The sequence below is a fragment of the Diabrotica virgifera genome, chromosome 8 (genome assembly GCF_917563875.1).
Source record: "Diabrotica virgifera virgifera chromosome 8, PGI_DIABVI_V3a".
Lineage (NCBI taxonomy): Eukaryota > Metazoa > Arthropoda > Insecta > Coleoptera > Chrysomelidae > Diabrotica > Diabrotica virgifera.
Window position 1 is genome coordinate 203,650,389 of NC_065450.1, and position 14,991 is coordinate 203,665,379.

General features: G+C 35.9%; 1 protein-coding gene across 1 annotated transcript in view; it reads right to left on the reverse strand.

Annotated features, from left to right (window-relative positions):
* LOC114325642 (Bardet-Biedl syndrome 7 protein homolog) overlaps nucleotides 1-14,991 on the reverse strand; it is an 87,108-nt gene that overhangs the window by 53,470 nt on the left and 18,647 nt on the right. The window contains exons 4-5 of the mRNA XM_028273755.2: nucleotides 10,543-10,672; nucleotides 5,301-5,488 (exon numbers count right to left, since the gene is read on the reverse strand). Coding sequence (XP_028129556.1) covers nucleotides 5,301-5,488; nucleotides 10,543-10,672 — 318 coding nt within the window. The remainder of the gene's footprint in view (nucleotides 1-5,300; nucleotides 5,489-10,542; nucleotides 10,673-14,991) is intronic.

Genomic DNA, 14,991 nt, shown 5'->3' on the forward strand with positions numbered 1-14,991 from the left:
CTTTTTTACATCAAACTTTTTTCAAATCCTAACGCATGTATTTTCAAGTAACTCTATAAATATTACTTGTGATTTTTTTAAGTTTATTTTAATTTAAATCGATAAAGTAATTTACTATTTTTATTGGAAACAGTAAATTATATTAAGATGCCATAAAAATATAGCTTCAGTTTCCCAGTATCCCTTTTCCTCCGTTACATTTTTTGATGATCTCGGGTGATTTAAAACAAATGTTTGAAAAGTTTGAGTAATTTTTCAACTGCTTCTTTAGAGGAATCTACTGGTTCAAATGGTTCTACTGGTTCTACGAATGACCTAGATCAGACAGCCGCAAACGGAGCCCTCGGAGAACTGACGAAACCCTTTGAAATTTGAAATTCAAGCCTTAACGTGGTTAAGGGCGCACTGCATCGCCGGACAGTATAATTCGCCCATACTCATGGAAACTATATGGATAAGTATTTAATCACGCAGGAAAAAATAAAACAAAACGAAGGGACAATGGAGCGAGTCACCGGTGATAATGCAAGCTGGAACAAGCTATGATGAGATGATAATATCGTGTTCATCAGTAGTGAAGGGAACAAAGGGAAAGTATTCAGCGAAGAAGAAAAGAGGAAGGAGACTTCGGAAAAAGGGGATCTGTTGGAAGAATTCCGGTCAGGGGTAGGGACCTGAACAAGACGGAGCTTCTAGCGGAGACAACCTTGCAAAGGAGCTCCTCACTTGGGGAGAAAAGATCTAGAGAGAAGGAGTAGAGTTCCGAAATAACGGCTATGGTAAGAGCAATGAATAAACTTACCAAAGTTACAAATAATTTAGTGAAACTAACGTCCGACCATAAGAACACGAAAGTCGAAATCAAGAATGAGGTAAAAAACCTTAAAAGAGTCACCAAAGACATCTTCTTCTTTTTGTATAGACATGACTGTCTGTTTTTTCAATGTGCTTCTAGTAAGTTGTCGTTCCATCGTTTTCGTGGTCTTTCCACTGATCGTCTTCCTATTGGAGAACCGTCTCGCGCTGTGGTTAAACTGTCGAAGACTACTGTCCACCGAAGACATGGAGGGCACTTTCAGAGAAGTCGTCCTCGGCAGCATTGAGAACCGAAATATAATAGTGGAGAAAAGCGGTGAGGAAGGAACGACTAAGAGGCGGCAAGCGTGTCCACACAAATGGACTTCGAAGAGTTCTTTCCCGAATAACTTAGTGAAAGAAAGATACAAATGATCGCAACGGTCCTGAACTCAAGGGAAAGAGGCTTTGAAAAAATTAACATTATAAATTCGAATAGGAAGATCACTTTACTTTACGGTCGTCAAACCTGGAAGAGGAAATAAATCTCCAGGCGACTTAGTAATGGTCTTGGAACCTGGACTTCTAGGTGAAGGGGAATGGTCCAACGACCTGTCCAGGAAAAACCGAAACTGGTAGTAAGTGCAGTAGGTACATGCAGACCAAGAGATCTCCCACTTAATTCTATGATCACAATTAGAAGGTAGAGTCGGGAAAAAGAGAACCGGGGAAATCGTCAAACTATTTTCATAATACCTGTAGAGAAAGGGGTGACAGAAATGGAAGGGGACAAGAGACTACTGGCAATTATCTCTAAATTATTGAGGGAAGACATAGACACTGGAGACCAGAGAGGCGTCCCTAACACTATAGGGGGGGGGCTACAGAGGTAGGAACCTCAGGAAGCTCCTCGAAGTCACCTTTATGGGCATGGACCTCCACCTCGCGCTGGAGGAGTATAAACGTGGTGACGCAGAAGGTGATAGTGAAGGGAGGTGGAAAATCCTACGCCGAGTTGCTAAAGCTAAACAAAGGCAGTGCAGACAAGAGGAAGAGTCAAATTGGTGTCAAAAGCGCTAAGAAGATTAGGTAGAGGGACCTAAAGCTCGAAGTGGCATGGAAAGAACAGGCCGAACACCTGAAGAAGATAAGCGTGGCCCGCACGGAGGAAAACGAAGTAGAGAACGTCCGGGGCTATCGGGACCAGGTGGATATATTTAATATAGACAGTGATGCCAAAAAGGAAGAAATCCTGAGACAGGATCGCAGGTATACCGGCAGCAGAAAATCTAACACATCAAACTCGTCTCTATAAGGGAAAATAGAGAAGGCAACACAAACGTCACAGTCAGACTGACGCGCATCGCAGCCAAAAAAGCACTGGAAAAAGAACATATTGCCTATAACTCGTGCAAGATACGAAAGAGAGACTGCATGTCCAGCGATGCTTCAGATGCCTACAGTTCAGTCATGGTAAAACCGACTGCAAGGGAGAAAACAGAGCGGCTCCTGCTACAGATGTGGCCAGGGAGGCCATCAGGCACGAGATTCCAGTAGTGAGGCGACTTTTTGACTCACTTCAGTGCCCGGAGTATAAATGGGATGTAAATGATTAATGGGATGTTACAATATCGGCAAGCTCTTATTTTTAAAGGATGCATATCGAATTTCTTAAACATTTATACCAAACATTAAAATGGCCACTTTTTGCGCATTCTGACAAAGTTGCGTTTCTACTACGCCCACGGACTTCATTATGTAGGATTCTAGGGCCCAACAATCCTACATGTATGGTCCTAGTCATGGAGCGCAGAAGAATGCACTCATATATTTTAGGGCAATTGTGAGATGATGTAACACTCTTATGTTATAATAGAAACAGCAGATATTGATACCTACGAAAGGCGCCTGAATCGTAAAAATTGGTCTTCGAGGGCGCCGCGCGTCGTATCTAAGCCATTTGATTATCTAATATCTGATACAAGTTGACAATTTGTATTTTGTTGTACCCAACGGCTTCATTATTTAGGATTCTGGGGCGCAACAATCTAATACCTGATAAAAGTTGACAAGTTGTATTTTGTTGTACCCAATGGCTTCATTATTTAGGATTCAGGGGCGCAACAATCCTATATGTATAATGTAGTTATGGAGAGCAGAAAACTACACCTGCCTATTATAGGCCAATTGTGGGATGTAACACTGTTTGTATCAAGTATCAGATAATTAAATGGCTTAGATGCAACGCGCAGCTCATTCGAAGACCATTTTTATAATAGAAACAGCGGAAATTTATACCTACGAAAGGCGCCCGAATCGTAAAAATTATCTTCGAAGGCGTCGCGCGTCGTATCTAAGTAAGCTATTTACCTATTATAATAGAAACAGCGGATATTGATACTTACAAAAGGGGCCAGAATCTAAAAATGATCTTCGAGTGCGCCGCGCGTCGTGTCTAAGCTATTTATTATAATATAAACTAATATAAACAGCGGATATTGATACCTACAAAAGGCGCCAGAATCTAAAAATGGTCTTCGAGGGCACCGCGCGTCGTATCTAAGCTATTTATTATAATAGAGACAGTGGATATTGATACCTACAAAAGACAAAGGAATTAAAAAATGGTCTTAGAGGGCGCCGCTCGCCGAATCTAAGCTACCTATATATTATAATAGAATCACCGGATATTGATACCTACGAAAGGCGCCCGAATCGTAAAAATGGTCTTCGAGGGCGCCGCGCGTATCTGTGCTATTTGATTATCTGATACCTGGTAAAAGTTATACTTTGTTGTACCAACTGGCTTCATTATATAGGTTTCTATAGCAGCTTCTTCATTCAGTAAAAACAGTTTTTAGGGGAATGGTTGCCACCTAGTCTTTGTGTAAAGGTTAAAAAAAATTTTTCAGCGTTTAATTTTTTTAATGGATATATACTAACGAAGGCAAAAGGCGCACCGGCCCGCTGGCCGGTGGGCCGGCGGCCCAGTCCGGGCCTGGGTTGACGTTTCTTCAAGGGCTTATCACTAACATACCATCGGCTACTGAAATAGCAAATTTTATTTACAAAACACAATAGTGTTAAAGAAAATTTCTTTCATCAGTAATAATATTATAAATTGCCCAAAAAATATCAAAAGTATCGAAAACCTCCACTTTTCACTCTCCGTAACTCTGGAACCGTTGATTTTATAACAATTATGTAAAGGACCTTTTTTGTTTTAAATTATATGTTAAACATTTTTGTATAGAACATTGTTTACGTTAAAGCATAGTTTTAAAAATATTGACGAAAAACGTAAAAAAACTACTTATTTACCGACTTCTCCCCCATCTCCCCTTAAACCGGACGCTCAAAATGGTGTAACTTTTTACTGAACAATATGTGGACCATATAGAACAATTTGGTGTTGGAGGAAAACTTTTACTTTGGACGTCTGAGTTAGGCCTTTTTTGGACCAATTATACTATACTACCTCCGTAACTTTGGAACCGTTCATTTTAGGATGATTATGCATAGGACCTATTTTTATTTCAAATTTAATGTAGAACATTTTTGTATAGAGGGTTGTTCATGCTAAGCTGCATAATTTTAGAAATATTGACGAAAAACGTAAAAAACTACGAATTTACCGATTTCTCCCCCTCTCCCCCCAAACCCGACGCTCAAAATGGTGTGACTTTTTTCTGTACATTATGTGGACCATATAGAACAATTTGGTGTTGGAGGATAACTTTCACTTTGGATGTCTGGGTTTGGGTCTAGTTATACCATACTAATAGTAAATTTAACCTGAAACAATTTTCCTGTAGACCTGTTTGTACCAAAAGTGCATAGAACTCACCCTAATTCGCCCTGTGCCTAGGGACTAATTCACTCCTTTCTCAAAAACACACCCCTCTAAATGATAGCAATCCGCGGGTTTTTTATATTTAGAGGTCCATTGACTATATGAAACAATAAATCCCGTTAACGTTGTAGTATAATAATAATAGTCTCCCGCTTTATTTTATACCGCTGACGCGGCTTTGGGATTATAGCAGGGTAGTCTGCTATATCTAGGGCCTACGGTATACAAGAAAGGTAACAAGGCCAGTGCTACGCTTCAACCGCCTAATATTACCCCTGGTTTTACCCAAGGTACTCATTTTATTCAGGCTGAGTCGACCTGGGTCCTATAGACATTTTAAAAATGTCTAGTTGTTCTTGACGGCGGTGGGATTTGAACCCCGGCCTACCAGCATGTAAGGCAAGCATACTATCGCCTGCGCTACGCCGGCCCTAATACGTTGTAGTTCCTTTCTAAAATACATAATCAATAGCCTATTAGGACAATATACGAAATATAAATACCCAATTAAAAACATAATTTACGACCTAATTACAACCTAATTAAAAACATAATTTACGATTAACTTTGCAACAACACATGTTTTTAATAAGGTTTTGAATACTTAAAATCTTAAAAACAAACTATCATAAGTATAAGAAACACATTTTACTTTTCTACGTCTAAGATGCCAACTCGACCATCAGCGGTACCAAAAAGAACTGCTTCAGTCTCTTCGTATTGGTAAATATGAAGAATGGTGGGAGAACTTTCAACCTCCATGCTTACAGTCACTCTAGCGTGCTCCAAAACTCTAATCATTCTTCCTTCACATGCTATTAGAGATGTTAGTCTTCGACTCTGAAAGGAAAAATAATTTTAACGTTGAAATGATGTCAATAATGTTTGCAAATAAAGCAGAATAGTCTGACATTTCTCTCTCTCCCCCTCTCTAGAGGGTCTAGATAGTGCTCTATTAACCGTCCCTTACTTACTACCACCTATGCTCGAATGTATGGGTCTTCTACTTCTAACTACTACGTGAACATAATTTATTTATCAAAAACACATTTCTGAGCTTTCTCTTCTTCTTCAAGTGCCATTTTCGCGACGGAGGTCAGCAATCATCATAGGACATATCCGGACTGCTATGAAAAATTCATATGATGTACATCCGTACCATTCTCTCAGGTTGCGCAGCCATGATGTTCTACGTCTTCCTATGCTTCCTTTTCCTTGAATCTTACCCTGCATAATCAACTGAAGCAAGATGTCTCTTTCTTCAATCCTGACTGACCCCCGGACGGAGTGTAGTGGTCGACGTGATGTCGTGTATTGTCCGTCTCCAAAGATCTCTGTCTCTGGTCATTTCTTTTAACTCATGCATAGGTCTTTTGCATATTCCTGTAATCTGATCGATCCATCTTGTTGGGGATCTTCCTCGTGATCTTGAGCCTTCCACCTTTTCTTGTATAATGAGTCTTTCCATGTTTTCTGTGTTGGCTCTCATAACATCTCCAAAGTATTTTAATTGTTGGAGATGGACTTTACTGGAGAGCCGTTGGCTAACTTTTAGCTCTCTTAAAATTGAATTATTTGTTCTATGGTCGGTCCAAGGAATTCGTAGCATTCGTCTCCAACAGAACATTTCAGTGGCGTCTATCTTTCTTTCCGAATTTCTCAGGGTGCAAGATTCACATCCATAGGTCAGTATTGGGAATATTAAGCAGTTGATCAACCTCATCTTTAACGCTTTTGAACTTTGACAGTCCTTCCATATTGTGCTCATTTTTGCTATGGCGACTTTTGCTAGATCACATCTACGTTTTATTTCTTCCTGTAGTGACCCTGTGTTTGTGATTAATGATCCCAGATATAAGTATGAGCTCACAACCTTAAACCGATCAATTGTGGTTATGTGTGGATGATTGTTATGTAGTCTATCCACTATCATGATCTTTGTCTTTGATATGTTTAATTGCAGACCAAAAATTTGACTTTCGTTTTCAACCAGTCGTATAAGATCAAGCAGCTGTGCTTGATTATTTGCAAGAAGGACTGTGCCATCTGCGAAACGTAGGTTGTTTATTTTATGACCATTTATTGAGATGCCTTTTTCCCATCCTTCAAGTGCTCTTCTCATAATATGCTCTCCATATATATTGAATAATTGTGGAGATAGTATACATCCCTGTCTGACACCCCGTTCTGGATGAAATTCGTTTGAAAGTGTGTCAAGCACTTTAACTGATCCAGTAGTGTGCTCGTATAGTTCAGTTATAAGCGAAATAAGGTGTTGGGGTACGCCTACTTCTTTCAGTATTCGCCATAAGTGTCTCCACTTGACCCTGTCGAACGCCTTACGATAATCTATAAAGCATAATGTACAGTGGAATATTAAATTCCCTAGATTTTTCGATTATCTGTCTTATATTCAACAGGTGTTCTCGAGTACCTCTACCTTTGGTAAATCCAGTTTGCTCTTGTGGAATTTCTCTTTGAAGGAATGTTTTTAGTCTCTCATTGAATATAATGTAGCATTATTTTACTGGCATGTGATATAAGAGAAATAGTTCTATAATTGTCGCATTTATGGAAGCTGCCTTTTTTATGAATTGTCGTTATTGTAGATTTTGTTCAGTCCAAGCAAAATGTATATATCTGTAATATGTCCGAGATATTCCAATTTTCTTATTTTTATTGTAATATTTCTTTATTCATCTTTCTCAGAAACTCTTTATTTGTGACGTATTCTGTCCACGATATTTTCCGAATTCGTCTGTATACTCACAGCTCGGATGATTCCAATTTTTTCATTGATGCCGCATTCAAGGTTCAAGCTTCCATTGCATAAAACATAGTCGAGAAAACGTAGCGCCTAGCCAACCTAACTCTTATCTCTAACTTTAAATCCCTTATGCAGAGCACTATTCTCATTTTGTTAAAATTTGCTCTAGCCTTTTCTATTCTGATTTTGATTACCTGTAAGTAAGCTCCTGTGGAGTTGATTATTGTTCCTTGTTCCAAGATATGCATATTGATCTACTCGTTCGACATTGGTTCTAGTCCAGAGAAATAAGATTTTTCTCGTGACGCATCCCCCTCCAGGCCGAAACCAAATTTTTCGAGTAGTATGGACATCTATATTAATAACCAATAATATGTTTCCTGCAGCCAATTTTGATGATATACATAGTTATAAACAAATGAAGATCAAAAATCGGTAAATTTTTGCTTTTTTCGTCTATTACTAAAAAGTGAAGTATTCTAAACAAACTTGAGAATAAGAAACTCATAAATCATATAAAAAAACTTCAATATGGCGTTCGCTGAATATGTCTATCCTTATTTGTTGCTTAGAAAATTGCAAAAAAGTCATAAATTTTGAGATTATATAAATGTTCAGAAAAATTAAGTTAGAACCTTCTTATTACACGGAATGCTGAGACTTCTTGTGCTTAAATTATATTGTAAATTTCAGACCAATTTGTCAAATAGTTTAAAAGTTATTTAATTTGTTTATCCCAAATTCATTTTTTTGAAACAAGTCAGAAAATTATGAATGAAAGAAGTGAAAGAAGTATATTAAAGTGTGTAAATGTATTTTAATTTCCTTAGCTAAGCGCTTTCGACATAAAAGTCATCTTCAGAGCTAATGGTCAATATATAAAAAGTACCGGCTACTTACGATTGTATTTTCTTGCATCGCATTAAGAAATTTGTAATTCAGGTCCACTGTACAACTCCGGCTGATGAAAGCTAGTTTTAATTTTTAGTTTTTCTATGGTAAAACAATAAAAACAACCACTGGGACGATACATACATATAAAATTTTTTTCATGGTAAAGGTTTTACCCAACCATTTTGAAGTGATATGAGCTGGCTACTGACTCTCATATCACTTCAGTAGCCAGCTCATATCACTTCAAAATGGTTGGGTAAAACCTTTACCATGAAAAAATTTTTATATGTATGTATCGTCCCAGTGGTTGTTTTTATTGTTTTACCATAGAAAAACTAAAAATTAAAACTAGCTTTCATCAGCCGGAGTTGTACAGTGGACCTGAATTACAAATTTCTTAATGCGATGCAAGAAAATACAATCCTAAGTAGCCGGTACTTTTTATATATTGACCATTAGCTCTGAAGATGACTTTTATGTCGAAAGCGCTTAGCTAAGGAAATTAAAATACATTTACACACTTTAATATACTTCTTTCACTTCTTTCATTCATTTCAAGTGTGTACAAAACCTATCAGTCTTTCAACAACCCAGAAAATTATGAGGTCACGTTAATACTTCAGACAGTTTATAAGAAGAAGATTTATACTATTAACCTAATTAAAAAAAAAATGACAAAAAGTAATTTTAAACAGTGTAAAATTATTTTGCAAAAACATGTCGATTTTTTGCTTACTTATAAACAAGTAGAGTATGTTTTTAACCGTTACCCGTGTAAAAATTATTTTTTCATATTTAGAAAGACTGAATTTTTATACACATTTAGAAAGAAAAACAATTGTCATAGGACAATTAGGGACGAAGTTAGCCCCCCCTTTTTAATTCACATGTTTTTGCAAAATAATTATGCAATATTTAGAATTATTTTTTGTCATTTTTGAAGTTATACTTCTTTAGGCGCGATTGAGAGTAAAATTTTTCATAAATCTGCGCGCATGCGCACACAGCCAGTATGACGTTTAGTTGCTAATCTTTCAAATGATGTATCAGCGCAAATAAGCCATTAAAATAATATATTAGTGTTTTTTAGTAAATGTATTATTTATTATAGTTTTGTGTCTTTGGATTTGTCTTCCTTGGGCGTAAAATAATAAAACATCTATTTTTATATTTCACTTGTCACCGTGATGTGTAATTATGTATATCTGAAACGTCAGTAACATGCGCCTTATGGCCTGGTTGGTAGAGCATTGGACCGGAGATCGAGAAATCGCGAGATTGCGGGTTCAAATACCGGACGATTCATACTTTTTTCTTTTTTTTTTTTTAATATTTGGCATTGTTAAGTTTTGGTTAATTTTTGGTAATTATTGTTAATTTTTTGTATTATAACTGTTAAGTATATTTATTTCGTTGAAATTATATAATAGAAGCATAACTTCTTACGTGCGTACAAAGTACACACACATTCTTTTTTTTTAATTAAGTTAATAGTGTAAATCTTCTTCTTTCATAAACTATCCAAAGTATTACTGTAACTTCATCATTTTCTGACTTACAGTGTTTCAAAAATAAATTAATTTGGGATAAACAAATTAAATAACTTTTAAACTATTTGACCGATTGCTTTGAAATTTAGGGTATGATTTAAGCATTAGAAGTCTCAGCATTCCGTGTAATAAGAAGGTTGTAAGTTAATTTTTACATGTTATGAATATTTATAAATACTCAAAATGTATGATTTATTTTGCAATTTGCAAAGCAACCAATAAGGATAGACATATTCAGCGAACGCCATATTGAAGTTTTTTGTACGATTTATGAGTTTCTTACTCTCAAATTTGTTTAAAATGCTTAACTTTTTGGTAATAGACGAAAAAAGCGAAAATTTACCGTCTTTTGATCTTCATTTGTTTATAACTATGTATATCATCAAAATCGGCTGCAGGAAACATATAGGTTATTATTATAGATGTCCATACTACTCAAAAAATTTGGTATCGGCCTGGAGGGGGTTGTGTCACCAACAGGATATTTTTTCCTTATTTCTCTGAACTATTCCGCCTATGAAAAGATTCTTGTTATTTCTTTGAGATTTCGATATTCTCATAAATGTTGCCTTCTTCGCATTCATTGTTAGACCGTATTCCTCAGCTTTTTGAATCTTTTCAATTTAAATAAATGAAATGTGGTTAGCGAGAAAAATTTTAGTTTAGTCCAGAGAGTAACTTACATTTTTGCTGTGGAAAGCTATAACATCAACTATTCTGTCACCGCAAAGGTAAGATCCGCTATCTTTGCAGTCTTTGAAGTGGGTATAGATATGTTTACCACAAAGAAAGAGGTCGTTTCCTAGTACAAACCTAAAAATAGATTGAGTTATAAAAAGATAAAAAATGAACATTTGTAATTTTTGAAGTACAGTGGAACCCCGTTAACTCCGATTAATCGGAACCGCGGCCGATCCGGGTTATCGAAAATTCGGGTTAGCCGGAGAAAATGGTAAAAATTATTAAAATATGGTATGCTTACAGATAAACTCCGTTATAATTAAAAATGAATAACCATTTTCAATTTCGTTGCAAAACGAAAATACAGCCGAACCATATTCCAGTCCAATCAGAGAGTGCTGCAAGCACCTCTACCGGTTTCGAAACTTATTAGTCTCTCATCAGGAGGCACATATGCTGCTTTCCCTGATCCAACCAAAACAAACCCCAGCGTGCAGTCCCGAATTGCAACGAACGAAATGGCATAGATGCCCTAGCGGCAACTGCTAGCAAAAGACTAAGTTTTCACTCTAATGGCATATAACATATCCCACCAGAATGAAAACAATGGGAACCTTCTCTGGTTACACCTCCGGGGCTTCTACAATTTGCAAGCCATACGGATGCTGAGACTAAGGAAGATGAGGGTTCCCATTGTTTTCATTCTGTTGGGATATGTTATATGCCATTAGAGTGAAAACTTAGTCTTTTGCTAGCAGTTGCCGCTAGGGCATCTATGCCATTTCGTTCGTTGCAATTCGGGACTGCACGCTGGGGTTTGTTTTGGTTGGATCAGGGAGAGCAGCATATGTGCCTCCTGATGAGAGACTAATAAGTTTCGAAACCGGTAGAGGTGCTTGCAGCACTCTCTGATTGGACTGGAATATGGTTCGGCTGTATTTTCGTTTTGCAACGAAATTGAAAATGGTTATTCATTTTTGATTTACATTTACTCTGTGTGGAGTATGAAGGGAACCAGTCTCGTTGGAACTTTACCGCGCTGAGCAGATGTGACGTGAATTGTAAATTGTAGAATTCCCTCATCTTCCTTAGTCTCAGCATCCGTATGGCTTGCAAATTGTAGAAGCCTCGGAGGTGTAACCAGAGAAGGTTCCCATTGTTTTCATTCTGGTGGGATATGTTATATGCCATTAGAGTGAAAACTTAGTCTTTTTCCGTTATCATTGGCACACAGACACTTGTAAACCACGTTCGCGTTCCACACATACAAAGCGTCGTCGAGAGTCTCATTTTTAGCTTTCTTAGCTTTGCACCGATTGTCCAAACTGTCTTTTGTTATCATTTTGAAACAAAAATAACATTTTAAGTTTTATTGCCATTACGTAGACAAAAAATCACGCAAACAAAATCTGAATATATTTACGCGGAACGAACAATGCGACTTTACTACACACACACAATACCGTCTCGCAACGAGAACGAACTTATGTTATTTAATAAGAGTGAAGACTAAGACCATTGTTTGAAAAATAATTTTTTAATAGTCTTTTCTAAACAATGCTAGACAGTTTCAAGTAAATAAAGGATACTACAGATGCCTGTTGGTTTCGATAACACGAGAATGAGCGTTGTCTGCCATGCCAGTCATTTTTACTAAGGTATATTATGTATCAAATTACACAAATACGCATTATCTCTCATTGTATAATGTGTTTGACATTGAAAATTGAAACGAATGAACTACATAGGAATTCGCTAAAGCGACAAATTTTTACGAAGAAAGTTTATTATGATAAATAAAATTAGCCTGAAAAATATAAGATATTATAGTATTCGAACAATATGTTTATAAGGAAAGATAAAAGCAAATATTTTAAGATGTTGAAAAGAAATTGGAAAATCCAGCATAAAGGACATACATTTTTATTGTTGTAATGTTTGTCTGATAAAAATCGGTCCGGGTTAGCCGGACTTCCAGGTTATCGGGGGCCGACTTATCGGGGTTCCACTGTAATTAAAAATTAATAATAAATAATAATTTCAGAGAATAAAATATGCAAAATCAATGGGAAAAGCCCAGTAGCTGGCTGTCTGTATACCACAATTAAGAAATCATGCAGAAGTAAAAAACTTCGTTTGTATAATGGTACTATTATACAACATTTTATACCACTTTTTATACCATTATACAAACGAAGTTTTTTAGTTCTGTATGATAAATCAAATATGCACTCTCTGATGAGACCCTAAGAAGGGTTGAAACTAGTTAGAGTGCTTTTGCCGCTCTCTGAACTAACTAAAATAAGACGGTTCTTGTTTCGGTTCACAACGAAATGATTATTTATTATTTTTATTCTTTTATTATATTTTTATTAGTTCTAGTCCTAATAGTCCATGTGGTGGGACCGCTCCCGTCTGAAAAAAATTTCTGATTCGGTTTCTTTGTGGATTACCATTCAGAAATGCTCCCTTTAAACAAATATGAATGGTGCCGGGCGGAATTTTTAGCAGAAATTGTTTAAACAATTTTTTTAAACAAATACAAAAGATCACATTTTTTTACTCTCGAACATATATTTTTAGATATTTTGGGTCATTCTAAACAAGAAAGGTCTCTTGTAATTTTTCTTAAAAATTGATAGTTTTCGAGTTATAGGCGATTTAAAATCTGAAAAATGCGAAAATACGTATTTTCGAGGCTTAAAAACTCATATTTAGATTAGTATTTTTGAGGTTGCCAAATACTTATATTGAAGATTAAACATTCAGCTTCAAAATTCTGTAGAGTGATCTCGTCTAACCTTAATTTATACTGTTGTTTTTTAATTGTTAAATATGCGTGTTTATCCGATTTTTTTGCCGGTGCGGCGCGCTCTATGTCAAAAATTTCCTATTTTCCTCCGAAAAATATTTTTTCTAGATTCTTTGGGACATTCTAAATAAAATAAGTTTCTTGACATTTTTCTCAAAAGTTAACAGTTTTAAAGTTATAAGCGATTTAAAATCCAAAAATGCGTTTTTTGTCATTTTTCGGATTTTAAATCGCTTATAACTTTAAAACTATTAACTTTTGAGAAAAGTGACAAGAAACTTATTTTATTAAGAATATCCCAAAGAATCTAGGAAAAATATTTTTCGGAGGAAAATTGGAGATTTTTGAAATAGAGCGCGCCGCACCGGCAAAAAAATCGGAAAAACACGCATATTTAACAGTTAAAAAAACAACGGTATAAATTAAGGTTAGACGAGATCACTCTACAGAATCTTGAAGCTGAATGTTTAATCTTCAATATAAGTATTTGGCAACCTCAAAAATACTAATCTAAATATGAGGTTTTAAGCCTCGAAAATGCGAATTTTCGCATTTTTCAGCTTTTAAATCGCCTATAACTCGAAAACTATCAATTTTTAAGAAAAATTACAAGATTCCTTTCTTGTTTAGAATGACCTAAAATACCTAAAAATATATGTTCCAGAGCAAAAAAACGTGATCTTTTGTGTTTGTTTAAAAAAATTGTTTAAACAATTTCTGCCCAAAAAATTCCGACCGGCACCCTTCAGATTTGTTTAAAGCGGACATTTTTGAATGGAAATCCACAAAGAAACCGAATCAGAAATTTTTTCAGACGGGAGAGGTCTCACCACATGGACTATAATCTGAGTATTGGGAAGTAATCTTTGTTGGATTTTTACCGTGCTGGACAGGCGAGTTGTGAGATGCATTTTGATAGATCTCCCTCGGCCGTCTTAGCTCCGGCAATTCGTTGACTTGCAAATTTTAGAAGCCACGAATGGTGTAACCAAAAGATTAGTTCTGATAAAGGTTTATTTTTGATATGGTTAATATTAAAAGTAGGACTTTCATTCGTATTTAAAAATTCTTTGTATTGCAGATTTTGTTATCTTTGCGTGCATGAATTTTATTATGTATATATATTATTGACAAATTACTCCCTTTTATAATATACAGTGTGTCCCGAAAAGATTGGTCATAAATTATACCACAGATTCTGGGGTCAAAAATAGGTTGATTGAACCTCACGTATCTATATAAAGAATGATTCATTTAGAGGTACTTGTTTAAAAAAGACAAAACAATGAAAAAAATTAATTTTATTTGAAAATTGGTACTATCATAAAAAAGAAACACTCTTGACAATTACTTCTTAATGATAATTTCTTTTAAATGTTGGTCCTCACTGTTTCAGTCGATGGGCTTGCAGAAGATCCACTGTTTTCAAAAAAAAAATTGTTTTCCGATGAGGCTCATTTTTGTGTTAATGGGTACTATACGTGAATAAACAAAATGTTCGTATTTGAGATGATGAGCAACCCGAAGAGGTTCAATAGTTGTCATTACTTCAAAAAGAAAACAGCTGTTTGGTGTGGTTTATGGGCCGGTGGAATCGTTTGAATTTTGGTGTTACAGAAGAATCCTACGAATATCATAG